The 18,886-nt window shown below is 45.3% G+C and overlaps 1 protein-coding gene across 3 annotated transcripts in view; it reads left to right on the top strand.

Annotated features, from left to right (window-relative positions):
* The window catches only part of LOC146190333 (splicing factor 3B subunit 2-like), a 57,472-nt gene extending 38,794 nt beyond the window's left edge, over positions 1 to 18,678 (top strand). For all 3 annotated transcript variants that reach the window (XM_084600800.1, XM_084600801.1, XM_084600799.1), the window contains 7 exons: positions 212 to 301; positions 1,103 to 1,210; positions 9,752 to 9,859; positions 14,795 to 15,033; positions 16,179 to 16,278; positions 16,964 to 17,182; positions 18,515 to 18,678. In XM_084600800.1, the coding sequence (XP_084456926.1) occupies positions 212 to 301; positions 1,103 to 1,210; positions 9,752 to 9,859; positions 14,795 to 15,033; positions 16,179 to 16,278; positions 16,964 to 17,182; positions 18,515 to 18,583 (933 nt within the window). In that variant the 3' untranslated portion in view covers positions 18,584 to 18,678. The remainder of the gene's footprint in view (positions 1 to 211; positions 302 to 1,102; positions 1,211 to 9,751; positions 9,860 to 14,794; positions 15,034 to 16,178; positions 16,279 to 16,963; positions 17,183 to 18,514) is intronic.
* Positions 18,679 to 18,886: the final 208 nt, after the last annotated feature.

Raw genomic sequence — 18,886 nt, 5'->3', positions numbered from 1 at the left:
CTTTCCTTTTGTTCTTTCGTTGCAATAGTGTTTTGTCCTCATTATGGCCAGAATGAACCATGACCAACCAGCCCGGCTTGCCATTCTCAAACTGTTGCTGCAGTGAACCATAGTGTACAGAATTTGTTTGCAGTGGGGACTAAGATGAGCAGTGACTGTTTGGAAAGGGTTTAATTGCAAAATTGTCATGCCTGTTCTCCTTGTGTGGCAGGGCAAGGAATTTGAGACGCGCCTCAAGGAGAAGAAGCCTGGTGACCTGACTGATGACTTGCGGATAGCCCTTGGAATGCCGACTGGTCCCGTGAGTTGCTGGTTGACATCCAGTCAGCGTCTTGTATAGACACTACGAAAAGGCAGGAAAAATTGGCCAGTCATGTTTTTGACCACTGTAACTTGCAGTTGATGAACTTGTTAAACTCGCAGCGTTGCAAAGAAGGTTCGTTCAGCCACATTTGAAATTTTGGAGAAAACGTAGTTTTTTTCTACGATTACTTAGAAACAAAAAACTGGTATTTCAATAAAATTAAGGTAATGTGGTGTATGGTAACGCCTTCGGCAGCAAGGCACATAGAGCAAGTTTGGCAAGGGCGGCTGCACCTTCGATCAGCCAGGTTAGTTTCATTGCATCACCAGATGCTGGCTTCTCCACAAGGCGGCAGTGTCATATGGAAAATGACATCGCCAGACCGAAGGTTACCGCCAGTTATGTTCCATGTGCCTCACGTCCCGCAACTTTACAGCGCTGAAGGCGTGTTCATGTGGTTAGGGTGGCAAGTAGGTACCCAAGGCTGCTTCCTACACTGCTCTGCGTGCAATAAGTGTTCATGGGAGTGCCACCGTTAGGAGAAGCACCACTTGCAAGGGAACAGCATAACATTTGATATACCAGTTGTTTCGTTTACGGCAGTTTGATAGATGCAGTCAGCAGTGCTGTATCTTTGCACGGGATTTTGAAAAGGAATAGTATTTTACTGTTCGATATGAGCAATAATATTTGGGTTCAGGTCGATGAGAACTTGAAAGGAAAAAGTTTGAAGTAAGCTATGGCCTGTTTCAGTGCCTGACCTTTGCCTAACTGTGCTTGTTCTTCCATTTCTTCTAGAACTGTCACCGGTGTCCTCCGCCATGGCTGATTGCCATGCAACGATATGGACCACCCCCTTCATACCCGAGCCTCAAGATCCCTGGCCTCAACGCGCCCATTCCAGATGTAAGTGGTGCGATGGCGAGCCCTGTGGGCTCGCTCTCTCTCACAGTGATCACTACACTGATAGCGATCACTTGATCAGTACTTACTTGAATTTTAATTTCAGCTGTTTGATCTAATGAGAGGAGAGTGGTGGCTTGGCTTATTGCGTCTATTGAGTTGTAAGAAAACAGAGTAGGCTGCAACAGTTGATTTCTAACTTGAGCTGTTGTCAGTGCTCAGATGCTATCAAGATCTTCATTCAAGACGCTGTTTACAACTGTACAACTTGCTGTGACATGTTTTGTGTCTCATATTTCTAGTCCTCATTGGATTGGTACTGGGTGTTTCAATGCACACTTTCAAAGATTCCTTAATATAGTGAGTTAAAAATGGCAAAATAGTGTTATTGGCAGGAACAAGCTCTCAGCCGTGGCAGACACAATATGCTGCAAAACTTCTAATTATTCATCTAATTACCAAAACCCACCAATTAACTTTTTAGTTGTCACAGTTGGGTGGTCAGTCTCAATGGGAAGTTGGAAGCCATGAACAAGATGATTCCATATCAACTTTTGAAACATAGAAAACCTCATTTTCTAAAGCCCTGCAGTGTTGCGAGGAAATGTACTGAGAGTATGTGTGAGATAACAAAGGTACAAATTAGGGGATAAGTGATTAAGCGAGCAGCAAAGTGCATGTACATGGACAAGGGTTTGCAAGGAGAGTCGCAAACAGGAGCCATTAATGCTGTCTTATCATACCGGAGCTTACCTACCGTATTCACTCGAATCTAACGCGCCCTCGATTGTAACGCGCACCCGTTTTTCGTGACCCCCACCCCCGAAAAAAAAAAAAAGCTCCGATTGTAACGCGCACCCGTTCTCCGCGAAAGAGAGTACCGCGCACCTAACGCTTTCATACAGCAATACAACTTCGTCTCGTTTGGAAAAGCAAAGATTTAATCTCGGTGCACTAAAAAACACACACACAAAAGGAAACGGCTTATCTTGCCAAGATTGTCACTATGCCGGCACAAGGTTCACTCGTCGTCGCTGTCAGACAACTTCTTGTCACTGCTGACGGACCAAAGCATCTCATCCTCGGTGCCGTCCATGGCATTCGATATGCCACATTTTTTAAAGGCCTTGATGACCATGGCAGACGGTATCGTGCACCACGCATCTTTCGCCCATCCAGTGAACTCTTGCAGCGAGGCACGCTTCATTCTGTTGCTGGGAGTGAATTCATGGCAGCCACTCACAAGCCGTTCGGTGTAGAGCGCCCGAATCCTATCTTTCACTGGCTTGTTCAAGCAAACATCGAGCGGCTGGAGCTGCGATGTCATGCCACCTGGTATCACGACAAGGTCGGTGTTGCACGCAGCGAGCTTGTCCTTGATGCGTTGGTCGAGATGGCACTTGAAAGCGTCGAGCACAAGCATCGCACGCAGGCCCAAACTGCCGCCGGGTCTCTTGCGCCAGACGTTATCGATCCAGTCGGCGACCAAGTCCGTTGTCACCCAACCTTTTTCATTGGCGCGCACAATCACGCCACTCGGAAACACGATTCCTTTCGGGAGCGTCTTGCGCCTGAATATGAGATACGGGGGCAGCTTGTGTCCATCCGCGGTGCAACAAAGCATTGCGGTGACGCGTGTTTTTTCGTGGCCGGAAGACAACACGCGCACTTGCTTCGCCCCCTTCTTTTCAACGGTTGTGGTGGCAGGCATGTCAAAGTACAGCGGTGTCTGATCGGCATTTCCAATCTGGCCGAGGTGGTAGCCGTACTTGCGGCGCAAACTTAGAACGAACCGCTGAAAACTGTGCAGCTTTTCTTCGTACTCTTCAGGTAACTTCTGGCATATCCCTGTCCGCCTTCGAAGAGAAAAGCCTTTCCTCGTCATAAAATTAGACAGCCAGCACCTGCTCGCTTTAAAGTCGCTCCGCGTTAGCCCTGTTTGTAGGGCTAGCTGCATCGCCCGGACTTTGAGCAGGTCCGTCGTCACTGGCCGCTGCGCCGCTCGCTGCTCTAGAACATATTCTGCGAGCCGCTCTTCTATTTCGGTGAACCGGCCCTGCTTCGGTCCACTGAAACCTTTTCGTGTAGCCTTGCTGCCGAAAATCTTTTCCTTCTGCTTGCGCCAGTCCCGCACGCATGTCTCCGGAACTCCGAATGCGCGTGATGCGGCCCGATTTCCGTCCGTCTCTGCACACACGATGACTTTCCTTTTAAATGCGGCATCATGATGAACTCGACGAATCTTCGGCACGTCCATACTGGTCGGTCAATCGCAGAAAACGGGTAGGCTAACCAAAGCACATGTACCAAAGCACACGAAGGACGCTACTGCAGCTAGGCATAGACAGCTAGACCAGCTAGTAGGCTCGAAGTGCATACCAGGCGGCCATTTTGAAATGCCGATGGCGATATGATATCGGAGATTTAGGGTCGTACTCGATTCTAACGCGCACCCAATTTTTGGACACGATATATCGGAAAAAAGGTGCGCGTTAGATTCGAGTAAATACGGTATTTTGTTGATTAAAGGTTGAACCCCCAACTCGTGAAACCTCCTTAGCAAAAAAAAGTTTGACCCCGAATGTAGGTCATCACTAAATCGTGCTGTGGCCATAGCTCGTCAGTAAGTTTTCAGAGGACCGAGTCATTCAAAGATGTTTATTTGTACACAAAATGCCTCTTGCAATTCGTCGTCCCTGCTAGAAGGGCGCAATTGCAGTCACCTGAGCCATTGCTCTTCAATGGCCGGGTATCGTCCACATTTCAGCCCACAAAAGGAATGGCGTGTAACAGCGCATGCAAAGATCTTACTTCTTTGGCTTCTCCGTTCCCTCGGAAACTTTTCCGGCTCGTCAAACTGCCACCCTGCCGTGACATTGTTTTCCGACTCTGCATGGAGGATCACTTGCCGTTTGAAAGGCGCGCTTGTATTGTTGCCGAAGTTGCGGTGGCATGTTAGTGTCCATCGGGCACACAAATCATGCACACCGCTGATAATCAGTAATCGGATACCAACAAAATGAAGGGCAGAATGGCGACTAGACATGAAAAAAATTTGCAAACACTCGTTTGATAGCATGTGACTGGTCACGTGGTCTGGGTTTGGTTTGGATTGGATCTGAGACACGATGTTGCCAGTTTTTACGTGGATTGCCTGCATTTCGTCTTCGCAGCATTTCTGTTGCATGAACACAAAAATTTGGGGCATATCTCTAGATATAGCCCTGTTATTTCAGCAGCCTGCTTTCATACCACAGTGAAACCTCGTTATAACGAACAGTTAAAAAATCGAAAAATAGTTCGCTCTATCCATAATTTGTAATATAAAATTTCGTAGAAAATACACGCAAGAGCAGTGAAATTCAATCAGAGAAGGCACAGCAACTCGGAGGGTGTCTACTTGGGTCACATCCATTTACAGTCGAACCGGGATATATCGAACCCGGATATATCGAATTTCGGTTATATCGAACTCACGGAATATCCCCTTGAAAATCCCATGTAAAAGTATAGAAAAGCCGCGTCATATATTGAACTCAATTTCACCGGTCGTTCGATATATCGAACTCCGCACCACGCACTGGAAAGTGTGCCTTTCCCAAAGACCATCGCATCACCCTCGGCCGTTTGCCGCGTGACGTTTTCAAGTCGCGCGCGGAAGTAATGAGAGGGGACAGTTCGGCTAGGGCAGCGCCGCGCCCATTCCCTAAAGGCGGGCGCATTTGCAGTTATCGTTTCCCGCGCACCAGCACGTGACATTTGCAAGCCATGTGCGTGAATGAACCAGAGAGAACCGGTGGGAACGAGTGGGGAAAAACGCGACAGAGCGAAGCGCAAGGGTGTGCCCATTCTTTTGCCGAGCTATCTCTCTCCTTTCTCTTTCCCGGCCTTTGTTCGCAGTAGCACGCGCCAAGCCAGCTCAGCCAGTTTTCAGACAGAACGTCGGACGCTTTCCCCAGCGTGTGTTGCGAACCCTCTACGCGCAGCGGCTGATGTGGCTATGGCGCCTGCGGAAGTTAACAAGCGGCAGATCTATCTTCTTTTTTTTTTTTAGAGTCGTCTATTTTTATCGTTGTGTTGTACGCGCGGCGTAGCGTAAGATATGGCGTTACAAAGCGGCTTTTTTTTTTTTTTTTTTTTTTTTTGCGGGAGTCATTTATTCTTGCATGTATGAATTAACGAAAGCACGCGGTCAGCTTGCGATCATGACACCGGCTTTTAGCATTTTTCACTTCAAACAGCATTTGCAGCTACTGTACCACGCTTTCCAATATTTTGTGACAGTGGACTATGCCCGCCCCAAGCGCCGCGTGATAAATCGAACCAGGCTTGTGCAATCAAGCCATCACGGGCAGTCTGCCAAGTTCGCTCCCCGCCGCCGCAGGAGCTATAACACGCCGCAACATTATCGCTGCGCAGCATCTTGGCACGCTATCTTGGCACGCTGCCAAGAAATGAGCTGTGGATGAGACGACCAAAACGGAGTGCGACATGCAATCGAAAACGCTGGCGATTTCTGCCGCGGCGACACAGAAACCTTGTTTCGAGCTGCCGCGGTGGCTCGAACGGCAGAGGGACACAGTTCCAACAAGTTGGAAATTTTTTGCTCTGTCGCTGCGGCTCGTCGCTGAGATCGCTTAATCGCTTGCATGTGAGCGAGCTGGCCTTAACGCTTTTTTTTTTTTTTTTTTTTCCAAATTCTCGAGTGCAAAAGTGAAGGGTGGGTTCATTATGCGAGTGAGTTGATTACGCGACAAATGCGGTATCGTTTTTTCGCATCGTAAGTGCTGTCCCAAGCCGATTTCTGTATATCGAATTATCGATATATCGAACTATTCCGCGATCCCCTTAGAGTTCGATATATCCGGGTTCGACTGTATTTACGCACAAAGAACTGCGTTATCGTGGCCTGCTTTTTTGTGTTGATCGCGTTCACGCCCTGTTTCATAGTTTGCAAACACTCAACAAGGGCAAACCCACTGCTCTCAATAGCACTGCAGTGGCGGCGCAGTAAATCCAATGCAGCAAGCGCTTCTTGTGAAGTCTGAATGTTCTCATCGTCTGCGGGATGTTCAGAAACCTCCACAGCGATTTCGGCGTTTGTCAGTACAGCCGTAGTCGCCGCGATGTCGTCGCTGCCTACAAAGTCCTCTACAGTCATTGCTGCGGGCACGTCACCAACAAAACGCGAAAAATCGTTCCAGGCTCATCGAGCTCGCGAAGCTCTGCTTCTGCTTCGTCGGGATCGTCCCCATCGTCACTTGATGCACAGGCCTCTGCTGGAACAAAACCTGCGTGCCGAAAGTAGTTGGCAATCGTTTCGCCTTTCACGCTGTCCGATCAAGTCCTGCTTTATAAGAAGCTTCACGAGAAAAGTGTCAATCAGTCTCCTCTTGTAAACTGCCTTGAAGGCCCTGATTTTGTCTTGAGCTTGGTCTTTAACGTCAGTGCTGCTCTTTTTTTCACGCTCACCACCATCACAGCACTACGCACACCCGCGCACCACACTCGACACGACGACCGGCGTAGCCTCCGCCGAACACTACGACGGCCACGCCGCGACACCGCTGCTAGCACTAAAAACGCGAAAGACGCAAAAACCAAAAAGGCAAAAGCAACCTTCGATCGCGCCGCTGCCGCTGCTGCTGATGCGGCGCTGTCAGCGATTGTGAGATGCGAACGATTTCTTATGGCCTCCGAGATCACCTCCGGGCGCACAAACAGGCGCGCGGGGATAATCTTGGAGGCCATGGATTTCTTTGGCTGTCAACTCCCAATGCCGTCGTGGCATCTGTGGCGCTGTCAGCGCCTGCGAGGTAGTCCTGAACGTTTGCTGCGCCGCACAACACAAATGTAGTGCAACGAAGCCTGCCTCCTGCATTTAAAGTGAGGTAGTGCTTGGCGTCGCGAAGTTCATAATATCAGTTTTATGCCGAACCGCGTTCGCTATGGGAAGTTAAAAATACATGGGTTTGACAAAATAATTTCGGAAGAGTTCGATATATTCAATAATTTGTAATATGCGTGTTCGTTATATCGAGGTTTGACTGTATATGTGACAACTATTGTAGAATTATACATAAATGCACGTTATATACCCACAGCTTGGGCGAAACTACTTTTGACCCCGCATATAGGTTTAATTTATGACTCCGTGCCTAGGTCGACTCCAATTACAAGTTGAATACCAAACTTTGGGAGGCCATTCTCCGAAAAAGAAAAAAAAAGAAAAGGAAAAAAGAAAAGGTCGACTTGTCACTAGCAATATATTGTAAATGTCCCCAAAACTTTTGTTGTAGGTTGGTGCCATTTATTAATACAGAATTACATTTTCTGGATAAAAGGAAATAATAATAATCTTTATTGCCCTTCTCTTTTCTTGGTACAATTTCTGCCCCACCGAAGCATGCCATTCTTGTGGGTGGGAGGCAGATCGGCAGATGCAAACGCAAGTATAACAGAATACAACAAGATTTGATCAAAAAATTAAAAAAAAAGATGCTGCAGCATGCAGCATAACAAATACAATAAATTGGTGTAAGACTAAATTCAGAATAATATGATTAATTTCTTTTTCAATTCAAAGCAAGCATAAAATGTAGACAAATTTACATACACTATGAAATGGACATGCACCACTATTTTAGCATTCTTCTCATCTCTTTGATACTAGTGTACTCCATGTATCCTTTAGGTAGCTTGTTAAAAATATATAATATGCAGTAATTTCTCATCATTTCCCCGTAGTGTACACTCTTGGAATATGGTATCTCTCTGTTTCCCTCAACGGTCATTCTTTTTTAACTGGTAAAGTCGAACCCGGATATATCGAACTCGAAGGGGATCGCGAAATAGTTCGATATATCGATAATTCGATATACAAAAATCGGCTTGTGACGGCACTTACGATGCAAAAAAACGATACCGCATTTGTCGCGTAATCAACCCACTCGCATAATATACTCACCCTCCACTTTTGCACCCGAGAATATGAAGAAAAAAAAAAAGCATTAAGGCCAGCTCGCTCACATGCGAGCGATTGAGCGATCTCAGCGACGATGCGGCAGCGACAGAGCGAAAATTTTCAAACTCTCGCCGCTCGAGGCACCGCGGCAGCTCAAAACAAGGTTTAAATCGTGAGCATTTTCGCTTGCATGTCGATGGCGCGTGTCACTCCGTTTCGGTCCTCTCATCCGCAGCTCATTTCTTGGCAGCGTGCCAAGATGCTGCGCAGCGATAACGTCAGGTTGCGTTTATCTTTTGATAGCTCCTGCGGTGACAGGGAGCGAACTTGGCAGAGTGCCCGTGATGGCTTGATTGCACAAGCCTGGTTCGATTTATCACGCCGCACTTGGAGCGGGCATCATGATCGCAGCAGCTGACCGTGCGCTTTCGTTGATTCATACATGCAAGGATAAACGACTCCCGCCAAAAAGAAAAAGCCCTGCCGCTTCTTAACGTCCGCAGCCGCCATATCTTACGCTACGCCGCCCATACAGCACACTGATAAAAATGAATGACTCTCGCAAAAAAAAAAAAAAGAGAGAGAGAGAGCCATGTCAGCCGCCGCGCGCATGGGGTTTGCAGCACACGCTAAAGCGTCTGACGTCTGTCTGAAAACGGGCTGAGCTGGCTTGGCGCATGCGTAGCGCGTACTTAAGGAAAGAGATAGCTCGGCAAAAGAATGGGCACACCCACGCACATGGCTTGCAAACGTCATGTGCTGGTGCGCGGGAAACGATGGCTGCAGATGCGCGCGCCTTTGGGGAATGGGCGTGGCGCTGCCCAGAGCAGCCGTCGCCGAACTGTCCCCTCTCATTCCTTCCGCGCGTGGCTCGAAAACGTCACGCGGCAAACGGCCAAGGGTGATGCGATCGTCTTTGGGGAAGGCCCACTTTTCGGTGCGTCGTGCGGAGTTCGATATATCGAACGACCGGTGAAATTTAGTTCGATATATGACGCGGCTTTCCTATACTTTTACATAGGATTTTCAAGGGGATATTCCACGAGTTCGATATAACCAAAATTTGATATATCCGGGTTTGATATAACCGGGTTCGACTGTATTCTGTAATCATTGTTATGGTATTTAGAGGTTAGTGCTGTGTAAGTATGTAGTTGGTAGAAATCAATTATGGAGATTTCTTTCATTATCTCTTTTTTTGAGCTTCAGGGAGGTTTGTTTTATATGCTATGGTTCTACATATTCTGTAGAGAAGTCTGTTCATTTTTATTTGTCGACTTGGGGAACAATTCCCATGTGCAGTTATGCCATAACAAATAATGCTCTCTCCAAATTATTCATATACCTTATGCCTAATTAAAGTAGTTATCTTCAAAACAAAGAGCGTAATGTGGTTGCAGTGTCTAAAATTTAATCAGAAATAAGCTGCCTGATTGTTTTTTGTCTGATGTACAATCTTGAGTTGTGGCATTGAACTTTTCCTGTTTTCTAAGGCTATTGTTCATTTACTATGTAGCTTTACTGTTTGTTGGTTTTGAACCGTGGGAGAAAATACTGCTGTGTGTCCTGTTTTATTCCAGGGTTGCTCCTTCGGATACCATGCTGGCGGCTGGGGAAAACCACCTGTTGACGAGATGGGCAGACCACTGTATGGTGACGTCTTCGGTACACAGTCTACAGACTCTATGGTATGTCAAAGTTAATCACGTCTGTCATTTAGGCCTTCTGGAACTGACCTTGGTCTTAATACTATTCAGCATGGTAGCTTGAAACATGGTCACATGCATGTTTGCATGTTTTCAGACAACAGGAAGTTAGCTAATATGAGCAGTCTGAAAATTGATATGCTGAACATTAATGTTCAATAGCCTCGGAAGGGAACAGTAGTTTATGACAGATAGTAAGGCGCTGGAAATGGTGAGGGAATACTTCTGCAAAGGGCAGCTAGTGACGGCAGGTGAGGGCATATTTGGCAGGTGCTCTGAAATCATGAGTGGCAGTTAACGAGTATTCTTCAAGAAAAAAGTAGTTTGCATCTTACTCACGTGTAGGCCAGAAACGTGAAGTCTAATGAAAAGGGTTCAGCCTGAATTGAAGACAACACAGCAAGCTGTGGAAAAGAAAATAATAGATGTAACGTCAAGAGACCGGAAGCAAGAAGAGTGGGTCAGAGACAGTTGCGGGCTAATGACACTGTAGTCAAGATCCAGAAGAAAAATGGACATCGACAGGGAATGTAATGTGAAGGTAAGATAAATGACAACCACTAAGTATAACTGTTTGGATTCGAAGAGAAGGAAAGTGTATCAGTGGACAGAAAAAAGTTAGGTGGGCAGGTGAAATTGAGACTTGACGAGAATTAGCTGCAGCTGACATGGGATAGGGTTGATTTGAATGCTATAAGGGAGGCCTTTGTTCTGCAGTGGGTGGAGTCAGACTGATGAACGTTTGTATTTCATCTGTGTCATAAAAAAATCGTCTTCCTGGAAATGCTTTTATTGTTTTATTTTTTTCTACACTGCACGTAAGAAAGTGGCAGGACTCATGTTGCATGGCACCATTATGCAGACAGTAAATTCGGTGCTGGAGGATAGGGGCGGGAAACCTTGCTTTCTAGTAAAGTAAAAGCTTGTTAGTAAGAACCTCAAGGGACTGGAACAAATGTTTGAATTATTGAATGATTTGTTAAAAACTTCAAGAACTGCTTACATCATGGTAAGTTTATTTCTTGAAAGACTAGGGCAATGGTAGCCTGATTTTGAGGTTATTGGAACAATGACCACTTTCACATCGCTATCGATGCTTTAATGTGTGCAAACTGTCGGTATCATCGAAGCAGAACTATTCATAAGGGCTTCCCACATACTTCGGAGTGCAGTGCAGTGGAGCAGTGTGTGACAAGTGTAGCTACAGTGTCTTAGAAGAGTGGAACTGTACAGGCACAAGTGAATGCTACCAAAAGAGCATGGAGGGGGGAAGGGAGGGGCAAAATGGCGTGCCAACCAATCATGCATAGACATGGCCAGAGCTCATTTGAATTAACTGATGCAAGATACATAGCATCTAAATTAGTATCCGATGGCACAGCAAATTATGGTTGTTACATGTAGGGCAGAAGTTGAATTTGATTTATTTGGGAAGCTTAGTAAATCGATGCTTTCGTAATGTTCGGTTGTAGGTATTTATGCATAATGTTTTCAACAAAGGCAGAACTTACTAATTTCTCATGGCTCTTTAGTGCCATCATTGTGCTGCAGTTTTTTGGCTACAAAACATCAGCCCTGTTAAAACGCATATTCATGAATTCCACATAACAAAGGCCTTGCTGCGGTTGACCAATACAACAAAATTGCTGTGCCAGCCATCTGTTAGTTGAGTTCAGTTCAGTTCAGTCGTGTCCGACTCTTCGTGACCCTATGGACCATGTCACGCCACGCTTTCCGGTCTCTCACTATCTTCCTAACATCATATAACTTCATCTGCAGTGCCTCGAGGATGCCATCTAACCATCGCGTTCGCTGCCTACCCCTTCTCCGGCGACCCTCAACCTTTCCCAACATCACATCTTTCTCCAGCGACTCCTCTCTTCTCATCAGATGACCAAAGTAGCTGAGCTTTAACTTTAGAATTTGACTCTCCAATGAGCAGTCAGGGTTTATAGTCGACAATATCGACTGATTTGATCTTCTGGCAGTCCAAGGAACTCTCAAGAGTCTTCGCCAGCACCACAATTCAAACGCGTCAATTCTTCGGCGGTCAGCCTTTTTCGCAGTCCAACTCTCGCATCCATACATCACAACTGGAAAGGCCATAGCACGAGTTATACGGATCTTGGTTGGCAGATTAATGTCTCTGCTCTTTACTAGCCGGTCAAGGCTAACCATTGCTCTTTTTCCCAGAAGCAGGCGTCTCCTAATTTCATGGCTGCAGTCTCCTTCCGAGGTAATCTTGGAGCCCAAGAAGAGAAAATTTGTCACAGCTTCCACTTCTTGTCCCTTGATGCTCCAGGACTTGATAGGGCAAGACGCCATGATCTTTGGAATGCCATCAATTCCGCTAGCTTTGTTTTTAGCAAGGCTGGCTAAGGCCCATTCAACTTCACTCTTCAGGATGCCCGGCTCGAGATCAGTGATCACAACCGTCTTATGTTGGGTTTACACATTCGGGTCCTTCTTGTACAGTTCTTCTGTGTATTCCTGCCACCTCTTTATCTCTGAGGCTTCAGTGAGGTCCTTGCCTTATTTGTCCTTTTATCACGCCCAGCTTAGCACAGAAGCTTCCTTTGATATCTTTGATTGTCTTATACAGAGCTCTTGTGTTCCTTAATTGGCTGTTGTCCTCAACTGCTTGGCACTGTATGTTCAGGAAGGCATTCTTATCTCTCCTTGCTATTTTCTGAAAATCCGCATTGAGAACCTTGTATCTTTCTCTTTCCCCCATAACTTTTGCCATCCTCCTTTCCTCAGCTATTTGCAAAGCCTCTTCAGATAACCAGTTTGCTTTCTTGCATTTCTTTTGCTTTGGAACTACCTTAGTAGCAACTTCTTGTATTATATCACGAACATCAGTCCACATCTCTTCGGGCTCTTTGTCTTCTAGATCTAATTCTTGAAATCGATTCCTCACTTTCACAGCATGTTCTAATGGAATTTGATCCAGATCATACCTGAAAGGCCTTCTAGTTTTCTGTGTTTTCCTCAATCGAAGTTTAATTTTGGCAACAAGAAGCTGATGATCGGTGCCACAATCGGCCCCAGGCCTTGTTTTTACTGCTTGTATCGCGCTTCTCCATCTCTGCCGGCAAATAATATAATCGATCTGATTCCTGTACAGACCGTCCGGTGAAGTCCATGTGTACAGGCGCCTCTTGTGCTGTTGAAAATGAGTATTCGCTATGGTCAGGTTGTTTTCTTGACAAAACTCTACTAGCCTTTGCCCAGCTTCATTTGGCTCACCAAGACCGAATTTGCCTGTAATTCCGGATATTTCTTCACTCCCTACCTTAGCATTCCAGTCTCCTATGAGAAAAACGACGTCTGATGATGGGGTGCGGTCTAAAAGGCATTGTAGGTCCGCATAAAATCTCTCAACGTCAGCTTCTTCAGCAGTAGTGGTCGGTGCATAGACTTGGATAACTGTTATGTTGAAAGGGTGACCTTGGATCCGAAGTGAAATCATTCGGTCGTTTTTGGGGTTGTACCCTAGCACTGCTTTGCCCATTCTTCTGTTTACTATGAGAGCGACCCCATTCTTTCTCTTGCATTTGTGCCCACAATAAAAGGCATAATGGTCGCCGGAGTTAAATTCTCCCATTCCGGTCCACTTGAGCTCGCTGATATCCAAGATATCAATGTTCAATCTGTCCATTTCTCGCTTTACGATATCCAGTTTACCTTGCGTCATAGATCTTACATTCCATGTTGCTATGTGATATATCTCCCTGCAACATCGGACTTTCCGGTCGCTTCCCGACACATCCACAACTGAGCGTCCTTTTGGCTTTAGCCCAGCCGCTTCATTCGTCCTGGAGCTACTAGGAATCGCCCTTTGTTCATCCCCAGTAACATGTGGGACGCCTTCCAACCTGGGGGGCTCATCATCCGGCGCCATATCATTAATGGTATTGTGACTGGCCATAGGGTTTTCTTGGCAGGAAATACTGGAGTGGGTTGCCATTACCTTCTCCTGTGAATCACATTTTGTCAGAACTCTTGGGTGGCCCTACACAGCAGAGCTCACGAAGCCCCTCCGCCACGACAAGGCAGTGATCCATGAAGGGGATATCTGTTAGTTACCAGTGCATTACTTCAGAATTCAATAAATCACTTGAAAGTTTCTGGACAACAAAACATGAACCTCAGTGAGGGGAATGTCTACGAACACAGTGAGCAAACACACTTGATACGCAGTGCACCATGTTCTGGCACAAATGGCACCTCTTTGTGGCAAATGTAGCAATCTCCACAGCTTTTTGCTTTGGCAGTGTGACACTAAACGGCACAAATGTTCTTGTCTGACTGCAACATAAAAGAGCAGAAGGAAGCACTGCACACCTGCGGCCATTACTCAGTTTTCCATGCGGTTCTGGTGCCAGTGACACGAGGCAAACATTCATTTCCGAAACAGGACGCATAGGAGGAGGTGATGCTTCCGACTTTTCACTCGTGCAAGCCATAGCAGTTACAGTAGTGGCTGCTGATGCTGTCACGTGATCAATGTGTTAGCGAAATATATTTCTTTGAGTTTACAACTTTGAATAACATGGTTTAGGTGAGCATTTGCTTGGAGGTTTCATCATTTATTTTTCATTTTGATTTGTATTCTGCATTTTGCTTTCGAGCCCTCGCGTGATAGCTGCACATATAACGAAATATTGCAGATTTTTCTCAATTTTGTGATATACAGGTGTAAGTGTAGCCTTCCAAAAAGACTTCACTACCAGCCTTCATGTTTATCATCAGACTGAGGGGACTTGTACAATGCATTTGGAGTCTGTTTGGCTGAAGCTTTTCACACATGCTGTCTGTTGTTCATGTTAAATAGAGCATTAATCTCACAAGTGCTGTATGAGTGTTGAACACAAAACCTCGTTTGTTTGTTTTTTATCTCCTACTGTATTCCAGAGCAACATGGTTGAGGAGGAAGTAGACCGCACCTTGTGGGGTGAACTCGAGAGTGAGTCCTCCGAGGAGGAAGAAGATGAGGACGAGGAGGAAGAAGAGGGTGTGGAAGATGAGACTGGCCTGGTTACACCGGCTGAGGGCTTGGTGACACCCAGCGGGTTCAGCTCTATACCAGCTGGAGTTGAGACACCCGACATGATTGAGCTACGAAAGCGCAAGATCGAGTCCGAGATGGAAGGGTAAGGATGGCATGCTGAACTGGCACACTCCGTGGCAAATTCTTAATTATATTTTGCAATGAGGGTTATTACTTTTGCCTTTCATAAGTTGAGTGAAGGTGCGCCATTTGTTTGGTGGTAGTTCAGAATAATTAACGAGTTGCTGTTTGCAGCTAGGCTTTGCTTGCCAGAAAATTTTGTAACTTTAAAATTCCATATATTCACTCATTTCACTGAAGTACTTATTTTGGGAAGCATTCTCTTGCGACACAGTTCTTTGAGAATTACTTGCGCATGGTCTGAGTGCATTTTTTGTATATTATGTTTGTCACAGCTATCTGCTATCATGCCCTTGAATGACAAATGCGTCACTATCAGTATTAAAAGTAAAATGCCTTAGTAAAACTTTTTTTTTCTAAATTGTGTTGTGTGTGACATGTGAAGAAAGTGGCCGAAATAAGCAAAAACAGAACTATAATGAGAAGGGAGGCTTTCCTTCAAGTGTGCATGTCATTTACTAAATTAGGTATGCAGGAAATGTGCCAAAGATGTTGGAAATCGCAGATTATGCCATGAAAAAATGTTTATTCTTAAGCTTAGATTTAAAGCAGAGGTGGAGAAACGTTTTATTTTGAGGGTACGTGGATAGCAAACTTCTACTGCAGTACTACAGAAGCATTAATTTGGGCAGCACGAAATCAGTTTTCAGGGTGGCTTTTTAGCACTGAAAGTGAACGCTTAAAGGTTAGCACTGGCAATTAAAACTAGAGGTTGTTTTCACCACATCTACAGGTTCGTGCTTGAGCATTGCATAACGAGCATACTATCCTTTGTACCACAGTAGCTACCTGCCTGGGAGAGTTGAGGTGGTTGAGTGGCAACAAGGGCTTCCTCACCTTCAGTAATTTAAAGGTAGTCGACAATTTAAAGATAGTTACAGAGGATGTGAATACTTCTCATTCCTCTTTCAAGATGCTTCATCAGAGCTCTTTTTAAGAAGCCAAATCACAGCAGCGGCATTGCTGATGTTTGTGCTTGACCACTTGCATGCCTTGCCTAGTATGTAGGCTGTAATTTGACATGAGGCCATTCAAGAGAGGACCACTGCCATTGTTAGAGCCGTGCGATTCCCTGAAAGAGTGCACTTTTATTTCCTTTGGCCGCAGTGGAGACACCCCAGCTCTGTACACCATCCTGCCTGAGAAGAAGACTGAGAGGGTGGGCGCTGCCATGATGGGATCAACACATGTGTATGATATGAGCGCGGTATGTTTCCCCCTCTGCACCATTCCACCTGAATTTACCACAAGCTGTTTTTCGTCGTGTCCTTTTGGTTAGTTTCAGTGTATTGCAGAGCTTGTTTGTTTTGCACATGCACTGTGTGACAGCCGTTGTTGGAAGAGCTTAATTCTTCAGGTGTCAGATTCCCCATTGCATTCTTCTTTGAGCATTTGTACCTAAAAAGTTGGAATGGTGGTGTCTGTAGATGTACTGAAACGGGCCTGGGAGACTATCATTGGTTCGGTGCGCAGTGTGCCTAGTCATGGGACATGTCAGCCAAGGACCCCTGCATCCCTAATTTTGATAGTGAAGAAGCAAAAACTGCAGGCAATGAACGCTTGTGGAATCATCATTGCAAAGTGTGTCCATTAATCTTCTCCACAAGTGGTGGATAAGAGAAATAAACTAATGGTAAAAATGTTAAGGACATTTCTCAATGTGGGCCCAAGCATTTGAAATGTGACTAGGATTCGCAGAAGATTGATGTCAGCATGGCATGATCAATGCTGAACAGAGCTGAACTGAAGAGCTCTGTACCTTTCCAGCACAGCCATTTACATGTCCATGGACAGTGCATTCCCACTGAACCATGCCCATAACCAGTGCAATGTTGGGTTCTGTGACTTGAGAATTGAGTTGGGGTACAATGAGATATGCCGATTCCATTCAGGCCATGGCCAAGGGCCCCAAGATGCCAACAGCAGTGGCTGGATCAGCTGTGGCAGCCAAGCAGTCCGGTGGGGTGGAAATTGCCCTGGACCCGAGTGAACTGGAGATGGACTCCGCAGCCATGGCAGCCCGTTACGAGCAAACTCTGCGTGAGCAGCAATCGCACCTTGCTAAGGAGGACCTCAGCGACATGGTGGCCGAGCATGCAGCACGCCAGAAGGTGAGAGACCCTTTCTGTGTCCCTCTCTCAAGTTTTGGTGAACTTCCAAAAGGTTTTGCACGGGATTTCGATAGGGGTCTGCAAATGTTGGAATTTTCTAACACTAATATGGGGCAAATGCCTTTTATTACCTGATCAGTGGAAGGAAAAAAGAAATGAAAAATTAAAATAAGAAATCTTGTTTATTTCAGAATTGGTATTTGTAAACAAAAGTAAACTAGAATTGCACGTAAGTGCATCCCCTACTGAAAGATCAAATACAAATTTCATACAAGATTCTGTATACCAGTTGTACGCATAGGACGGACCTGCAAGAAACTAAGTGGAGCTGTCATATTGCTGCTTAATACAGTAAACTTTAATACGGCCTTCAAGGAACCAGAAGATAAATGTCCCTATTATCTGAAAGCTCCAATAGGCCTGACAAAAACCGGCAACAACCGTTTGAATCGCACTACAATTTTATCCGATGAGCACGATGGTTGTCTGCATTTGACACGAAATTGAAATAATTAAGAAAGTGCTGCGCCGACTTTGAGGATGCTTCACTGCACAGCCCTTGTGGTCATACAGTGCGGGAAACCTGCGGTATATTCGGTAATTTTCGAATATGAATCGAGCGACAAACATATTCGATTCATATTCAAATATTCGCACACTGCCAAATAAGGACCGAGCGACTGTGAGTAAATGGCCATTTATTGTTCCTTGCTTTAGTGAGCAGAAAAAGGAGGATGGGGGAACTTTTCATATGTTTCGGACTAGCCACCCACATTTCCAGAATTCATCTAATGCTTCTAGAGGTGTGCAAATATATTCTAAAATTTTGTCCTGTTTGGTTTGTTGAGTGAACGAAATTGTGCAAGTACAAAATTATTAGACCCTCTTTGAGCACGTTCTTATCCACTTCTGAAACTGTTTTGAAATATTTAGCGCAAGAAAACCCTGTAACTTTCTTTACTGCCCGTTTCAAAAAACAGCGGCCACATTGAGTTTGAATGTGGAAGGGCACTCCATCTTACTGTGTACGCTGTTAATGATGGACAGCAAAGAAATGGGTGCACCAATGCAGCCATCATAGCAGCCTTAGAAGGGCACGCACTGCTACACGACTATGAAATTGATTTCACTGCCTTGATTTTCATATGACCGTGTTGTTGATTCCAGGCTTTCAAGGAAAGAAAGAGCTGATGAAACAAAACCAAATGCAATATTTACACAAAAACACGTGTGATGCAATTATGTCAGTCTACGTTCATGTGCTTACTTGACCAGCTACAAGAGCTAACGCAGCCATGCACGCTTACCTGATTTGTTCTTGTGCATTTGCAGAACAAGAGGAAAAAGCAGCAACAAGACACCACCAAAGCAGCAAAGAAGTACAAGGAATTCAAGTTTTAAAATTATAATGTGCATGAGACTTTACAATGCCCCCCTGCGCCCTCATTGCTTGAAAATAAAGCTATCATTCACCCACTATGAATTTTTCTACACAATGGTGCTTTTCTGTGTAGTGTGAAATATTGTACTGATTTATGTTTTATCAAATTTTGTTTTATCAAAACAAAATAAAGAAAAACCACTGTATCACAGTAGTTTTTCTTTTGCTTTGCATAATGGGCCAAAAAAAAAGAGAAATTAGAAATTGCCAGCAGTGTCTTAAACATGGAAAAATAACTTTCACGAAAGACTTTCTTCAATATA

The sequence above is a fragment of the Amblyomma maculatum genome, chromosome 4 (assembly GCF_055883805.1).
Source record: "Amblyomma maculatum isolate TAMU_Amacu chromosome 4, ASM5588380v1, whole genome shotgun sequence".
Classification (NCBI taxonomy): domain Eukaryota; kingdom Metazoa; phylum Arthropoda; class Arachnida; order Ixodida; family Ixodidae; genus Amblyomma; species Amblyomma maculatum.
This window is presented reverse-complemented; position numbering and strand designations above follow the sequence as displayed.